The sequence below is a fragment of the Myotis myotis genome, unplaced genomic scaffold (assembly GCF_014108235.1).
Source record: "Myotis myotis isolate mMyoMyo1 unplaced genomic scaffold, mMyoMyo1.p scaffold_m19_p_3, whole genome shotgun sequence".
Lineage (NCBI taxonomy): Eukaryota > Metazoa > Chordata > Mammalia > Chiroptera > Vespertilionidae > Myotis > Myotis myotis.
This window is the reverse complement of record NW_023416335.1, coordinates 189541289-189557340: the sequence shown is the minus strand read 5'-3', so window position 1 is coordinate 189557340 and position 16052 is coordinate 189541289. Positions and strand designations below refer to the sequence as shown.

The 16052-nt window shown below is 39.5% G+C and overlaps 2 protein-coding genes across 2 annotated transcripts; both read right to left on the bottom strand.

Annotated features, from left to right (window-relative positions):
- Nucleotides 1-3566: 3566 nt before the first annotated feature.
- On the bottom strand, nucleotides 3567-4496 carry LOC118650991 (putative taste receptor type 2 member 33). Its single transcript, XM_036299641.1, has one exon. The coding sequence runs from the start codon at nucleotides 4494-4496 to the stop codon at nucleotides 3567-3569; it is 930 nt and encodes a 309-aa protein (XP_036155534.1).
- An 8453-nt stretch (nucleotides 4497-12949) lies between these two features.
- Nucleotides 12950-14356, bottom strand: LOC118651067 (putative taste receptor type 2 member 33). The gene has a single exon (XM_036299821.1). The coding sequence runs from the start codon at nucleotides 14096-14098 to the stop codon at nucleotides 13184-13186; it is 915 nt and encodes a 304-aa protein (XP_036155714.1). The 5' UTR covers nucleotides 14099-14356; the 3' UTR covers nucleotides 12950-13183.
- Nucleotides 14357-16052: the final 1696 nt, after the last annotated feature.

Sequence of the window (16052 nt, the reverse complement as noted above, 5' to 3'; positions counted from 1 at the left end):
GATGTTTCTCTCATCGATGTTTCTAACTCTCTATCTCTCTCCCTTCCTCTCTGTAAAAAATCAATAAAATATATTTAAAAACCAGTGAATATTCTGGATGATTGGAGGGCATGCATACATCTGAGTGGCACAAGAGGTGAGCTGTTTAGACACAAATGTGTGTGCTTTCTCAGCTTCCCTAGACCATCTCCTAATCTTTCGGTCAATACCCTGCCTGAGCCAGATCATCTGTCCATTTTGGACTTGAATACAACACCTCATTGTGGAGAATGAGATCTGACTTACTAAATGGCCACCAAGGGGCTTGATGAACAGAAATGTTAGTTCTGCTTTGGATAAAGCCTGGCCAGTGGGAACTAGGAGACATGAGAGAGAGCCCAAAGTATGCATTCTCTCTCCTCTTTCTCCTCCATGCACTAATATTGCATATGGTTCCTCCTCTAACCCTCCCAAAAATGTCTTGTGTGCCAATTGCTGACCATTATTTTGTCTCTCAACACATTGCAAGGTGGCAGCCATCTGAGAAATGTACCACAGCACATCATTCTATATCTTCTCTTGCTTCATTTTTACATGTACTTCCTATTGCTGCTTCAGATGCCATCCCAAATATATGTTATCACTTTAATCCCTGACTTTGATTCTGGCTTTAGAGGCCCCAGGCTAAGGTGTTCATTGAATTGTACAACTGTTATTAGCTCACTTTAAGTGACTTTATAATCTCTATATATAAAAGGCTAATACGCTAAGTGTCTGTCTGGGTAATGACGCCATATAACAATACCCAGCTTCCTCTCCCTAGCAACTAGCCTCCTTGGAGTTTCTTCAGCCCAGGAACACGACTTGCTTTATAGCCAAGTGGAAACATTTTACACTGTACCCAAATGTCTGTGAAGCATTTTCCTGTGCCTCACCTCATTTGATCCTCACAGAAGTCCTGGAGTAGGTAGATAGGAGACTCGGTAGAATCCTAATTTCTTTTCATTAGCCAGAAAATGGAGATTTAGAAAGCTTAGAAACTTGACCTGACTGAAAAGAAGTAAGAAATGGTGGACTTTGAAAATGACTTCAGGTTTTCTCACTGTGCAGAATATAGTCAAACACTACTGCAGTTAAATATTTTACCCTTTGTTCTCCCTGCATAATCTACAATAATAATCTGCTTCGTGTTGATATTTACTGCTGTGTTACTAATAATTGCCTGAAAGAGAAGTTGGGGTGCTTCACTGGGCTGGAAAAAGTTTAACTAAATCAGAAAGCAGGTCTAATTAAGCAAGTTTGTTCTATATCTATAAAAGGCTAAGTTGACTCGCACATGTGCAATACATATAAAGCTCTTACTGGCGCCAATCACACATGTGTGTTTCCATCTGTCATTGTCGATTATGAGTTTGATTGACACTTCTATTATAGAGAAAGTGCGAATAGCGACATTAAAATATTTCTTCTAATTAATTTCCTTTCAATGTACATGAATTTGTGCACTGGGCCACTAGTATTATAACAAAAAGTTTATTTAGAAGACTAAATTTACACAATGTAATGTGTCAAATATATTTTAATAAAATAGATAATAAAAACAAAAGTTTATGTAGAAAAGATACAGAAAATATCATATATAAAATAACATTTTAGTAGGGCAGCTGAATTAGTAAAGCAATTACTAACTCAATTTTAATAAGTTAGATACCATTTTTATATATGCAATACTCAACTTGAGAAATATCATTAAGAATATCAGAAATATATATATGTACAAATTTAGAAAAATCCTTTATATGCCTTTTTCAAACTATTGTGATAGATGCTACCTAATTTTGTCTCCACTCCACACATATGATATGGCTGAGTCAAGGCTATATTCTACTGATATTTCCCCCATACAATGATGCAATAGCCAAAATTTTTCTCTGAGAATGCTTCTCAGATATAGCTGTCACATGAACCAAGAAATTCATGCAATCTACAGATTTTGTGAAGTTTCATTTTAATTGTTTCCCAGCCTTAATATAGTTATTTCATTCATCCATTTTTGACCAACTATTGTATCGGTTGCCTGGTAGGTCCTGGGAGTGAGTAGTAAACAACATAGACATGATCATCACTCTTCTGAGGCTTATATTGTACTAGGGAAGATAAATGATATGCACAAAAAATCAGATGTGGACATAATTTATTTTAACTTTTAGAATATGATAGTAGTTCATAACCCAAGAGTTAATACAGTCATGTAGAATTCAAGTTGCTGAGCAAGATTGTACCTTACTTTCTTGTAATAGAGCTTTCCATCAAGGAATTTTCAAACACACTTTCTTTGATTTCATCATTTTCCAATTATGATAAAACAGATCTTTAAGATAGCCCCTATAATTATTATATAGACTTAATAAATGCCATTTTAATATATGCAGAAAGATTCATTGAATTATATACCACAATTTCTTTACTATTCATACAGTGAGCTTTTCTTTTTAAAATGGGGAAGATCTAAGTCTTCTTATCTCATTTAAAAGTAAATTTAAGAATGAAGATGTGGGAAATATTTGTAAATATAAATCCCAGAAGTGGTATAGAAAAAAAACCTGAAATATTTGACATCAGACCTCAACTTCAACAATAGTTTTCCTTCAAAAACAATAAAAAGATGAATTTCCTAACAACATAAAATTTGATAACAACTTTTCAATAATGTCTCAATCAGGTTTCTTTCATCTTTATCTCTATGCAGCATTTGATTTTTCTAAGCTTTTCACCTATTTGTATCAAATCAAATATTCTTTAGTACTCTTTATTGCATACATATGCAGAATTTATTCTAAATATGTCACTCTTGAACTGTAAGTAAATTTAGAATTTACTCTAAATATGTTTGTCACTCTTAAATTCTTAGCAAAAGTTCTGGTTGCTGTCTGTTAACCAGAAATTAAATATTTACAGTGGAATAAAGTCTGTCCCAAATAAGCATACTCACTGTATGATTTAGATTTGGATATCCTTACCATGAAAAAGATTAGAAGTTCCAACACTGAAATCTAAACACACTGGGGTGCAAATTACAAGTTAAAAATAACAATTTTTTTACCTGATAAACTTAGGCAAATCTTTGAAAATTGTTCAGTTATATACACTGTGGTAAAACCAGTAGGAAGTATAATATGTTACAGGCTCCATCACTTTATTTTTGCTGGAACATAAATGATTTTCAGAGTTAAGTTGGCAGCTCTTAAAAATCCATAAATATAGATGACAAATTTTTCAATTGCAACATGATAACATGGGTTATGTATGTGAAATACGCATGACTTTATAATTCTGAGGAATTTCTCACAGTATTGTGTATATTTAAATTGCTTTTCTGAAAAAAATGATTCAAGGTAAGTTCTTTCCGTTTTTTTCTCATAGTTTTCATACATCCACATATATATTTTTTTACCTGATAAACTTAGGCAAAACTTTGAAAATTGTTCAGTTATATACACTGTGGTAAAACCAGTAGGACGTATAATATGTTACAGGCTCCATCACTTTATTTTTGCTGGAACACAAATGATTTCCTTCTGGTTGATCTACAGTGTTGAATGTTTCCATTCTTTCAACCAGCATCTCACCTGCCATAAAGCTGAGAGAAAGTCCTGATTTAGCTTCTTGTTTCCCCAAATCAGAATTAGTGAGTGGCCTGAAACATAGGCAAGTGCCAAAACCTGGAAACACAGAAAAACTGGTATATTCTGAGGATTATAGAAACTCCAAACTGAGATGATTAGAGTCACAAAGTAAATGGCAAATAGCAAAAGAAAGGAGATCACAGTTTGCATGGCTCTTACATGGACCTTGGTGCTAAGATCTTGAGTTTCTTTACCACTGAGCTGCATCCTCTTGAGATGTTTCCACAGGGAAAAGATCAACAGCAGAAAAGCTGTCAGGGACACAGAAAAGGGTATGAAGTTTACAAGTGTAAATATAGTCAAGTTTGAAAGGTTTATAATGTTCCTCAAGTTGGTCTTCCAAGTGATGTTTCCTTTATATTCACTCATCTTCATTTCTTCATCTATGTTTAACACTGCAAGACAAAAAACCAAGAAGACCAAACTCCCCCACAGTACCATGAGAACCACTCTTTTAGCTTTCCATTTTAGGTGAAGAAAAAATAGGCTGGAGAAATTTGCTATCTTGAGCAAATAAAATATGCTGAGGCTGGTAGCCAGCCAGAGGCTAAAATGGTTGCTTACTACCCAGACAATAGCAGCAACAGTTCTTACTCTTAAACTATACAAAGCTGGATTAAACAGATTCGCATACCAATGGAATATTATTACCCAGAGCAAACCAATTCTGGACACCGCCAGACCAGTGAGAATTCGATCAGCGCAGGAGATCTTTTGTCTCTTGACCCAGTCAATGCAGTTCACCAGTGCTATGAAGCCATTGGCAAAGTTTCCTAGAACAAATCCTGCTATAACTAGTGTGGAAAGAATGCTCGGGAATAAACTCATCATGTCGAGGGGGTGGAAAAGGCCAAGCCAAATATCACTGGTTGTGATTCATTTGATATTTTGACCTTAAGTTCTATTTGCAGCTGATCTTAGATGTGCATAAAATACTTGTTTCTTTTCAATTCCATGACCAATGTGAAGCAGGAAAGCATCAGGGTATGCTAATGGAAGAGCTCAGTGCTTTCTTTATGAAAAACGTTGTTATGGTCCAAACAGATTATATGAACTCCTATTCAAATACTTTATGTCCTTGCTGTAGGCTGGAATATCTCATAACTAGTGTTGCTGTGAAAGCTGAATTCTCATTTGCTAGCATGCAAATATAGACATATCCTCTTTCGTTGTTTTGCAATTGTCTTTCTTTAACCTCGCTATAATTTGTGTTCATCAACTTTGTCATTAGAAAAATTTAAAAACCCAATACATTGAATACACAGAGAACGCTCAATTGTTCAGCAAAGCTTGGCCATAGATAAGATTATTATCACCATGGATTTTTTTTTAATTTGTATTGAATTTATTGAGATGACATTGGTTAATAAAATTATATAGGTTTCAGGTGTACAATTTTGTAATATACCATCTGTATATGATATTGTGTGTTTGATATTGTTTCACCACCCCTAGTCAAGGCTCATTCCATCACCATTTATCCCCTTTTTGGATTTTTTGTTTTTAATGTCAGATATATGTAGAAAGAATGCAAGATTTTCCTACTAAAGCATCAAGGTTTTCATGGTACCCCAGGAAGGTCAAGACTCACTAAGGGCTGGTTGCTGATAACTAACATCTAAGTATATTATTATTGTTTGTAAACTCATAAGCATACAAGCATATGTACACACACACACACACACACACACACACACACACACACACGGCTCATGGTACAATTAAATTATTGTCCCACAGTTTTCAAAATGGAAAAATGTGTCTCAGTGAGGTCATCTAGGTTTAAATCCATCTTTTATTTCATTCAAGCTTTTCAGGCCATTAGCAAAAGATGTCAAACATCTCTCATGTTAAGGCTTTGATAGAATTTCTCGTTTGAGTCTTTGTAAAATTTACATATTAAATATTTAATATAAATGCTCACAAATGTTATAAATATTCCTTGGAAACTTAAAAAGTTTACTTCTTCAAGGCTAGTGAGAATCTCTCTCACGCATTCTCAAAAGCTTTACCTGATTGCATCAGGCACATGAAGTATAATCTCTCTTTTGATGAACTAAAAATCAGTTGATTTGGGATCTTAATTACATGTACAATCCCTTTATGCTTGCCATATTCTGAAGACTAGGAGTAAGTCATAGGCCTTGCCCACACTGAAATTATATGTGGTATGAACATCTGGGAACAGTAATCATGGAGACCCCTGTAGGATCGGCGGTTTTCATTAGAGAGTCTAGACTTCTCTATATATGGAATTCAGTCTGACTTTTTTTTTAATTAAATCTTTATTGTTCAGATTATTACATTTGTTCCCCTTTTTTCCCCCCGTAACTCCCCTCCACCCAGTTCCCACCCCACCCTCCTCCTTCACTCCCCACCCACTGTCCTCATCCATAGGTGCACGATTTTTGTCCAGTCTCAACCCCCATCCCCCTCACCCCTTTCCCCCCCCCAAGAATAGTCAGTCCACTCCCTTTCTATGCCCCTGATTCTATTATAATCACCAGTTCATTCTGTTCATCAGATTATTCACTTGATTTTCAGATTCACTTGTTGATAGATGTGTATTTGTTGTTCATAATTTGTATCTTTACCTTTTTTTTCTTCCTCTTCTTAAAGGATACCTTTCAGCATTTCATATAATATTGGTTTGGTGGTGACGAACTCCTTTAGCTTTTCCTTATCTATGAAGATCTTCATCTGACCTTCAATTCTGAACGATAGCTTTGCTGGATAAAGTAATCTTGGTTGTAGGTTCTTGGCATTCATCACTTTGAATATTTCTTGCCACTCCCTTCTGGCCTGCAAAGTTTCTGTTGAGAAATCAGCTGACATTCGTATGGGTACTCCCTTGTAGGTAACTGAGTTTCTTTCTCTTGCTGTTTTTAAGATTCTCTCTTTGTCTTTTGCTCTTGGCATTTTAATTATGATGTGTCTTGGTGTGGTCCTCTTTGAATTCCTTTTGTTTGGCGTTCTCTGCGCTTCCTGGACTTGTAAGTCTATTTCTTTCACCAGGTAGGGGAAGTTTTCTGTCATTATTTCTTCAAATAGGTTTTCAATATCTTGCTCTCTCTTCTTCTGGCACCCCTATAATTCTGATATTGGTACGCTTGAAGCTGTCCCAGAGGCTCCTTACACTATCTTCGTATTTTTGGATTCTTTTTTCATTTTGCTTTTCCAGTTGGGTGTTTTTTGCTTCTTCGTATTTCAAATCTTTGACTTGATTCTTGCGACCCTCTAGTCTGCTGTTGGAACTCTGCATAATATCCTCCATTTCAGTCAGTGTATGCTTAATTTCTAGTTGGTCCTTTTTCATAACCTCGAGGGACTGACTAGATTTCTTGAGGATCTCACTACATTTATCGGCAGTCTCACCAGACTTTTTGAGGGTCTTACTAAATTTATCGGCGGCTTCTAGAAAGTTCTTGAAAAACCTTAAAAGTGTGGTTTTGAACTCTATATCCAGTAGTTTGCTTTCCTCCATTTCTGTCATTTGTGACCTGTTTCTTTGTCTCTGCATTTTTTATGCTTCCCTGTGTTGGTAGAGTGGCTTTGTGTGCTAGGTGTCCTATAGGGCCCAGTGGCTCAGTCTCTCCAATTACCTGAGGTGGACACTCTTGGGGCACCCCTTTGTGGGCTTTGTGCACAGTCTTGTTGTAGTTAAGCCTTGATTGTTGTAGGTATCCCTGGGAGGGATTGACCTCCAGGCTAATTGGCTGTGAGAGTCAGCTGTGTCTACGGTGGGAGAACTTCTATGCTGAAGACACCCTTATGAGGCAAGACTTGCTTCAGTGGGGCTTTGGTGCTCACTGAGTCTGCCCCCTGAGTGTGTCCCTTATGGGTCTGAGGAGTTGTAATTGGATGGTCCCACTCTGACCACTGGGTACACTGGCTCTTGGATCTAAGGAGGTGCTAATTTAGCCTCTGCCTGAGGCTACCCACCAGGAGCTACAAAGAAATCTCCAGATTCCCCTTCCTTGTTTGGGGTTTGGAGGTGCCAAGATGAGGCCCAGCTGTGAAGCAATGCAAGCTGCTGTGGGGCCTTGGGCCTTCTCTTGGAAGTTCTGGGTCTGTTTGGCCCAGCTGCAGTTTGTTAGATAATTTTCAGATTGCAAAGGGCCAGGACATTCATATGCAAAAGCCTCTGCCACAGCTTGGGTGGGGCGGTGTTTCAGGGAATCAACAGGGAGGAGCAAGCAGCTATGGCTGATCCTCAGCCCTGCCCTAAGGGGCCCCAAGTCTCAGTGTCCTGGTAATCGCTGCAAGCACCTTTGAGAGAAAGCCATCGTCGAGTTCTGAGTTCTGCCTGCTGCCAGACAGTCCAGTTTCTCCCTGTATGAGTCTGGGTCTCCAGAGACTCACCCGGAACTGGAGTTCAGAGCAGTCGGGGGCTTGTGACTCCCTCCCGATTCAAAAAGACAGCCACGTCCTCAGTTGCCAGCCCTTGCCGCGTGCGTCTCCGTACCTCTGCACATCCGCACCTCCTCTGAGTCTCAGTGTGCTTTTCCTTTTCCTTCTAGTTGTATAATTTCCACTCAGCCAGCCTTCCTGTGGTTCTGGATGATGTGCGTTTTGTCTTTTAGTTGTATTTTTGAATTTGTTGTGGGAGGTAGCAATTTCTGGTGTTTACCTATGCCGCCATCTTGGTTTCTCCATCCAGTCTGACTTTCTCAGCTTAATTCTTATATGACTACTTAACATTTATTTTATGATTAATTTATGCTAAAATCAGCTTTTTACTTTGGATATTATTGTTTCAGTATTTATATTATAACAAGGGAACTAAAACAATTCAATAGGAAATAATAAAATTCTTCAATAAATGTTGCTGGGAAAGTGAATAACAGCATGGAAAAAAATAAACTTCAATTCTTATTTTACACCATACAATAAAATTAATTTGAGGAGATCATAGACCTAAATATAAAAGACTAGAGGCCCAGTGCATGGATTTGTGCATGGGTGGGGGTCCCTCCACCTGGCTGGCTGGGAAGGGACTGAGGGAGGGCTCCAGGGAGTGTCTAGCCCTGTCTTGCCCAGTCCTGCTCACCAGACCACAGCAGCCAGCTAACCTACGGGTTGGAGCAACTTCCCCCCTGGTGGTCAGTGCGTGTCATAGCAACTGGTTGAGCAGTTAGCATATTAGGCTTTCATATATATAGATAATATAATGAAGCTTCTAGAATATATATATATATATATATATATATATATATATATATATAATATTATATTTTTGTAACCTGGGGATAAACAAAGATTCTTACCTAGGACACAACACACACACACACTAAACAACAAAAGTAATGAATTAGATTTCCTGAAAAGACACCATCAAGAAAATTAAAACCTTTGCCTTGGTATATATATATATATATATACACACACACACACATATATATAAATTTAGGGTTACATAACGCAATTTCAACACTCCCAAAAGTCAGCCCAGCTCTGGAGATGTAAAACCACTAGTAAAACTCAACAATAGCACTGTTACTCTTACAGAGGAGTCTTTTCATGAACATGTACATGACCAAGTTGGTTCTTCTTTCAATTTGTGCACTGACAATATATTATTCCTCATTTGTGTCAGCTGTAGTGTACAGATCCTACAGGGGTCTCCATGATTACTGTTCCTAGATGTTCATACCACATATAATTTCAGTGTGTGCAAGGCCTATGACTTACTCCTAGTCTTCAGAATGTGGCAAGCATAAAGGGATTGTACATGTAATTAAGATCCCAAATCAACTGATTTTTAGTTCATCAAAAGAGAGATTATACTTCATGTGCCTGATGCAATCAGGTAAAGCTTTTGAGAATGCGTGAGAGAGATTCTCACTAGCCTTGAAGAAGTAAACAGTCACGTTACAAAGTACCTATGCAGAGCACTGCAGGAAAATGAATTCTGCCAACAATTTGCATGAGCTTGGAAGTAGGCTCTTCTCCAGTCAAGTGTGCAGGTAAGAATTCAGTATAATTGAAACCTCTACAGCTTTGTAAGATCCTGAAGCAGAGAACACAGCTAATTCTTGCCCATATTCTTGACTCCAAAAAACCCCACAGGAATAATATGTGTGTGTTTATGGGGTTTAGCCACTACATTTGTGGTAATTTGCTACACAGCAATAGCAAATGAATACAGTGGCAATAATAGAGAATTTGATTTTGCTCTATTTGGTAGAGAAAAATCTCTTCTCTATCTGGTGAGAAATGCCCCAGTATTAGGTTTGCTAATCTTCAGTTTGTTGATTTGCCTGTGTAAGAATATGCTTCTTCTGGAAAGGATTATGGTGCTTTCAGATCTGCACTAGTGAATTTTTGCTATCTGTATTCATTCTGGACTGGAACTGAAGTGGTACAAAGCAGCCAGCTCTCTGTACGTCTGTATTCCATAACAAAAACCTTCACCTACTTTTGTGTATTAAATCTTGTCTACCTCTGGAATATATTAATAAAATAGATTCTATACTCTCTTATATGAAGTGTCAGTGACAGATAGGGATGGCATTTTCAGCCTTTGACAGGCCTCTACGGATGAATCACAGTGCAGGACCTTGGGACGTTGGAACAGTCTTGCCATCCTCTGGAGCTAGAAACAGCTCTTAGCCTGCTACTGGGCCTTCACAGAGATAAAACACTTCGTCATGGGCCACCAAGTTACGATGTGACCTGAACTGCCCATTATGACCTGAGTGTTTTCTGACCAACGGAGTCATGAAGTTGCACATGCGCATCAGTGAATGAAAATGGAATATAAAAGATTGTGCCTAAGCAAGCCCTGATGACACCAGTAAGTTACATGAAGAAATGGCCCAAATGCCCATGGTCTCCACTCCTGCTACACTTCCCTTTATTTTCCAGCCTGCACCTCTGGCCTCATGGAGAGTTCCCTACAATCAGTTGACACAGGAAGAAGTGTCTTGGGCCTGGCTTACAGATGATTCCGTACAACATGCAGGTGCCATGCCTAAGTGGACAGCTACAGCACTGCAGCTCCTTTCTAGGACATCTTCAAATGACAGTGGTTAAGGGAAATCCTCCTAGTGACAGAATTCTGACCATTGTACCTGGGTGTTCCCTTTGCTTTGGAAGAGAAATGGGTAGGGCTGTAATTACATACTGATGCATGGACTGTGGCCAATGGTTTGGCTAGATAGACAGCAGCTTGGAAGGAACATGATTGGGAAATTAGTGATAAGGCAATTTGAGAAAGAGGTGTGTAGACAGACATCTCTGAATGGGCAAAAATTGTGAAGACATTTGTGTCCCATGTGAATGTTCTTAAAGGGTGGCTTCAACACAGACAAATTTTAATAAACAGGTAGATAAGATGACGGAGTCTGTGGATTACAGTCTTTTCTCAGCCACCCCTAGTATCACCCAATGGGCTCATGTACAACATATCCAGAGCAGTAGGAACAAAGTGGTCACTGCTAAATGCCCAATGTGCCAATAGCAGACACCAACACTGAGTCTCATTATGGCACCATTCTCAAGGGTTGATCAGCCAGTTACCTGGTGGACTACTTTCATAATGGAAGAGGAGATGTATTGTTCTTACTGGAATAGATGCCTGCGCTGGATATGGATTTGCTTTCTCTGAGTGCAATGCTTCTGCCGAAACTACATGCATGCACTTACACAATGCCTTATCCACCATCAAGGTACTGTATACAACATTGCTTCTGATCAAGGACCCAACTTCACAGCAAGATAGGTGTGGCAAAGCGCCCAGGCTCATGGAATTTACTCATCTTAACCATGTTCCCCACCATCCTGAAGCAGCTACCTTAACAGAATGGTATAATGCAGCGTTTCTCAACCTGTGGGTCGCAACCACTTTGGGGGTCGAACGACCCTTTCACAGGGGTCGCCTAAATACGTCCTGCATATCAGATATTTACATTGCGATTCATAACAGTAGCAAAATTACAGTTATGAAGTAGCAATGAAAATAATTTTATGGTTGGGGGTCACCACAACAAGAGAAACTGTATTAAAGGGTCGCGGCATTAGGAAGGTTGAGAACCACTGGTATAATGGTTTTTTGAAGACTCGGTGATAGTACCAATTAAGTGACAATATCTTTTGGGGCTGGAGCAAGGTTCTCTAGGTTACATATGCTTGGAATCAGCATGCAATAAATGGTGCTGTCTCTCCAGGAACCAGGATTCACAAGGGCAGGAATGAAGGGGTGAAAATGTGTCACCACTCACTATTGCCCCTAGGAGCCCAATAGCAAAATTTGTTTCCTCTTCCTATGACCTTATGTTTTGCTGGCCTGGAGGACATTGCATAAAGGAAGAAACACTTCTACCCAGGGACATAGCAACAATTTTACCAAACTGGAACTTAAGACTGCTATCCAACCACTTTGAACTCCTTAAGCCTCTATCAACAGGCAAAGAAGGGAGATACTGCGCTGGCTGGGGTAATTGATCTTGGCTACCAAGGGGAAATTGAACACCACTCCCTTATGTGGTCTCTCAGTATTACCAGGCCTTACAATTCATATCTTTTGTGTTCTTCTTCTATAAATCATCTTCTATAGGAAAACTGAATAAAATACATAACATCAAGCTCATAAAGTAAGCCTTTTCATTTTTATTAGTTATTTTTATCTAAAGTTTAAAAGGAATCTTTAGATAGTGAGATGGAGATGATTGGCAATTCAGAGGCCCAAACACAGTTCATGGGAAAACTAAATAAAATGACATTTTTTTTACTTTACAAAAGGCAGTATGAAATAAGTTTCCTAACAGCATAGTGAACCATAACAGCATTAAAATAACATGATCTCTTTGCTTTCTTCTTCATCCCTATTGTAGAACTTGATTAGTTACTAAGCTTCACCTATTGTGTTAAATATAATAATCTTAGTATTGTTTATGGCACATGCATGTAAAATACATTCTAAATGTTTGTCACTCTTTCATTTCACTACATGCATCTTTTCCTAACAGTTCTAATTACTTTCTATTAACCATGAAGTAAGAATTCATGATGGAATAGTATCTATGCCAAGCATCTATTCTCAGTGTGTGATTTAGAATTGAATATCCTTACCACCCAAAGGATTGGAGGGTCAAACAACAAAGTCTATATTCACTGTGGTACATATGTGTGATACTAACTACAATGGAAAGTAGCAATGATTTCCTGAGATGGGTTGTCAGTCCTTAAATATGCATAAATATAGACCACAAATTCTTCAATTTCAAGAGGATAACATAGAATATGTATGTGAAATACATGACTTCATGATTCTGAAGAATTTCTTACACTACTTTGTAAAATTAGATTGCTTACCTGAAAAAAAAAAGGTAATCTTATGCTCTTTTTTTTTTTTGTCATAAACATGCACACACATATATATTTTTGTGATAAACTTAACTAGAAGTTTTTCTAGGTGTAACTTCCCCAATCCTATACACATTAAGAAATGTAGTAGGAAGTACAAATGTTATGGACTCCATCAGTTTGTTTTCTGCCAGAAGACACAAGGTGCCCACTTATTTCCCTTTCCTCAACCAGCACCTCAACTGCCACAGAAGTGACAGAAAGGCCTGTCTCAGCTTCTTATTCCCCCAAATCAGAATAAATGAGTGGCTTGACGGATACAGGATTCCAAGAACCTTGCAAACCATGTGAACTGAATTGTTCCGCTGAGTACTCGAATTCCAAAGTGAGATGATTTGAGCGAAGAAAAAAATGACAAATATCAAGAGAAAGGAGATCACAGTTTGCATGGCTCTTAAGTGGACCTCGGTGCTGGGATCTTGAGTTCCTTTGCCACTGAGCTGCATGTTCTTCAGATGTTTCCACAGGGAAAAGACTAACAGCAGAGCAGCTGTCAGGGACACAGTAAAGGGCACGAAGTTTGCAAGCATGAATAAAGTCTGGCTTGAAAGGTGCATAATGTCCCCCAAGTTAGTCTCCCAAGTGATGTTTCCTTTATATTCATTCATCTGCATTTTTTCATCTGTGCTTACCACTGCAAGACGAAAAACCAAGAAGACCAAAGTCCCCAACAGTATCATGAGAACCACTCTTTTAGCTCTCCATTTTAGGTGAAGAAAAAACAGGCTGGAGAAATTGGCTATCTTGAGCAAATAAAATATGCTAAGGCTAGTAGCAAGCCACAGACTAAAGTGGTGGCTTGTCATCCAGGCAATATGAACAATAAGTTTTACTTCTAAACTATAAAATGCTAGATTAAATACAGTTGCATACCAATTTATTACTAATACACAGAGCAAAGCAATTCTGGAAACTGCCAGAGCAGTGAGAATTCCATCAGCGCAGGAAATCTTTTGTCTCTTGACCCAGTCAATGCAGTTCACCAGTGCTATGAAGCCATTGGCAAAATATCCTAGAACAAATTGTATTGTGAATAGGCTGGAAAGAATGGCTGGTAGTAAAGCCATGATGTCTAAAAAGAAATCCAAGTCTAATATCACTGGTCGTGATTCCTTTAATATTCTGACCTTAAATTCAATGTGCAGTTGTTTTCTGAATTTGCAGTGAATTTCTGGTGTCAATTCTGCCACCAGCGCCAAGCAGGAAAGCTTCAGGGTATGCCAATAGAAAAGTTCAATGCTATCTTTATGGGAAAACTAGTAGCCCTGTGCACAAATCCGTGTGCCAGTAGGTCGCTGCCACCCTCCTGTAGCTCTCCGCCTGCTGCCCTGTCTTCTTGTAGCTCCCCCGGACCCCTCCATAGCTTGTTGCCCTGCCCTCTCCTTTAGCTCTCCGCCTCCCACATGCTTGCTGCCCTGCCCCCTCCTGTAGCTTTCTGCCACCTGCTTGTAGCCAGTAGGTCGCTGCTGCCCTCCTGTAGCTCCCCCTATCCCCCTCCTCCCTTGCCCCCTCATAGTTTGCTGCCCTGCCCCCTCCTGTAGCTCTCTGCAGCCCACATGTACCTCCCTGGCCCACCTTCCTGCTGATCCATGATCTGGCTGTAAGGTGATTAGTCGTTACACCTCAGGGCGTAAAGGCTAATTAGCATATTCCTTTCTTATTATATAGGATATTGTTTTCCATGGACTCCCATTCAAACAGTGTGTGTCCCTGCCACTGACTGCATTACTTCATAACTGATGTTGAAGTGAAAGCTGAATAATCATTTGCTAGAATGCAAATGAAGACATACTGTTTTGCAATTTTTCCCTTGTTTAACCTTTCCATAATTTGTGTTCAACATTAGTTGTTTATTAGTAAAATTTAAAAACCCAATATGCAGTGAATGTCTAAACTATTAGATAGAGCTTGGTCATAACTAGGGTGATCATCACTATGAATGTTTTTTAATCCTAGAAGTATGTAGAAAGAATTCAAGCTTTTCCTATCAAAACCATCCTACATTTCTCAGGAACACTATAAAAGCTGGTTGCTGATAATTAGTACTTTTTCATAATTATATTTTCAACAAGCTCATAAACACACCCCCAACTAACTCAGACAAATACACGTACATCTAAAGGATGGAATTAGTGTTCTATACTTTCCAAAATATAAAAATTAGTGTCAGGAGGTCATTTAGGTTTAAATCTGACTTTTCTCCCATGCAGACTTCCAACCCATTATTAACAGCTATCATACATATCTTCCATGCTTAGGTCTTTGATAAAGTTTCCCTTTTGAGTCTATTTAATATTTAAATATTAATATTTAAATATTTAGAAATTTTATAAATACTGAGTACTTCAAAAGAATGTTTTTCATTGCAGATTCCAGACTCCTATTTATAAATATACTAGAGGCCCGGTGCACAAAAATTTGTCCACTGGTGGGGGGAGAGGGTATCTCTCAGCCCCACTTGTACCCTCTCACAGTCTGGGACCCCTCAGGAGATAACGACCTACTGGCTTAGGCCCGCTCCCGGGTGGCAGAGGGCAGGCTCAATCCCTAGGTGCAGCCCCTGGTCGGGCTCAGAGCAGGGCCGATTGGGGAGTTGGGGCGCCGCCCCCTGTCATGCACAGAGCAGGGCGGATCGGGAGGTTGCGATGCCACCCTCAGTCACGCTCAGGGTAGGGCCAATTGGGGGGTTGGGGCACCGCCCCCTGTCACACTCAAGGCAGGCTCAATGGGGAGGTTGCAGCGCCACCCCATCACGCACAGAGCAGGGCCCATCAGGGGATTGGGGAGCTCTCCCCTGTCACGCATAGAACAGGGCAGATCAGGGGGTTGGGGCGCCTTCCCCTGTCACAAACAGAGCAGGGCGGATAGGGAGGTTGTGGCCCCACCCCCTGTCACACACAGAGCCGCAGGGCGATCAGGGGGTTTGGGCGCTGCCCCCTGTCACGCTGATCCCGGTGCCGGGAGGCCTCTCAGCTCCGCTGATCCCGGTGCTGGGAGGCATATTACCCTTTTACTATATAG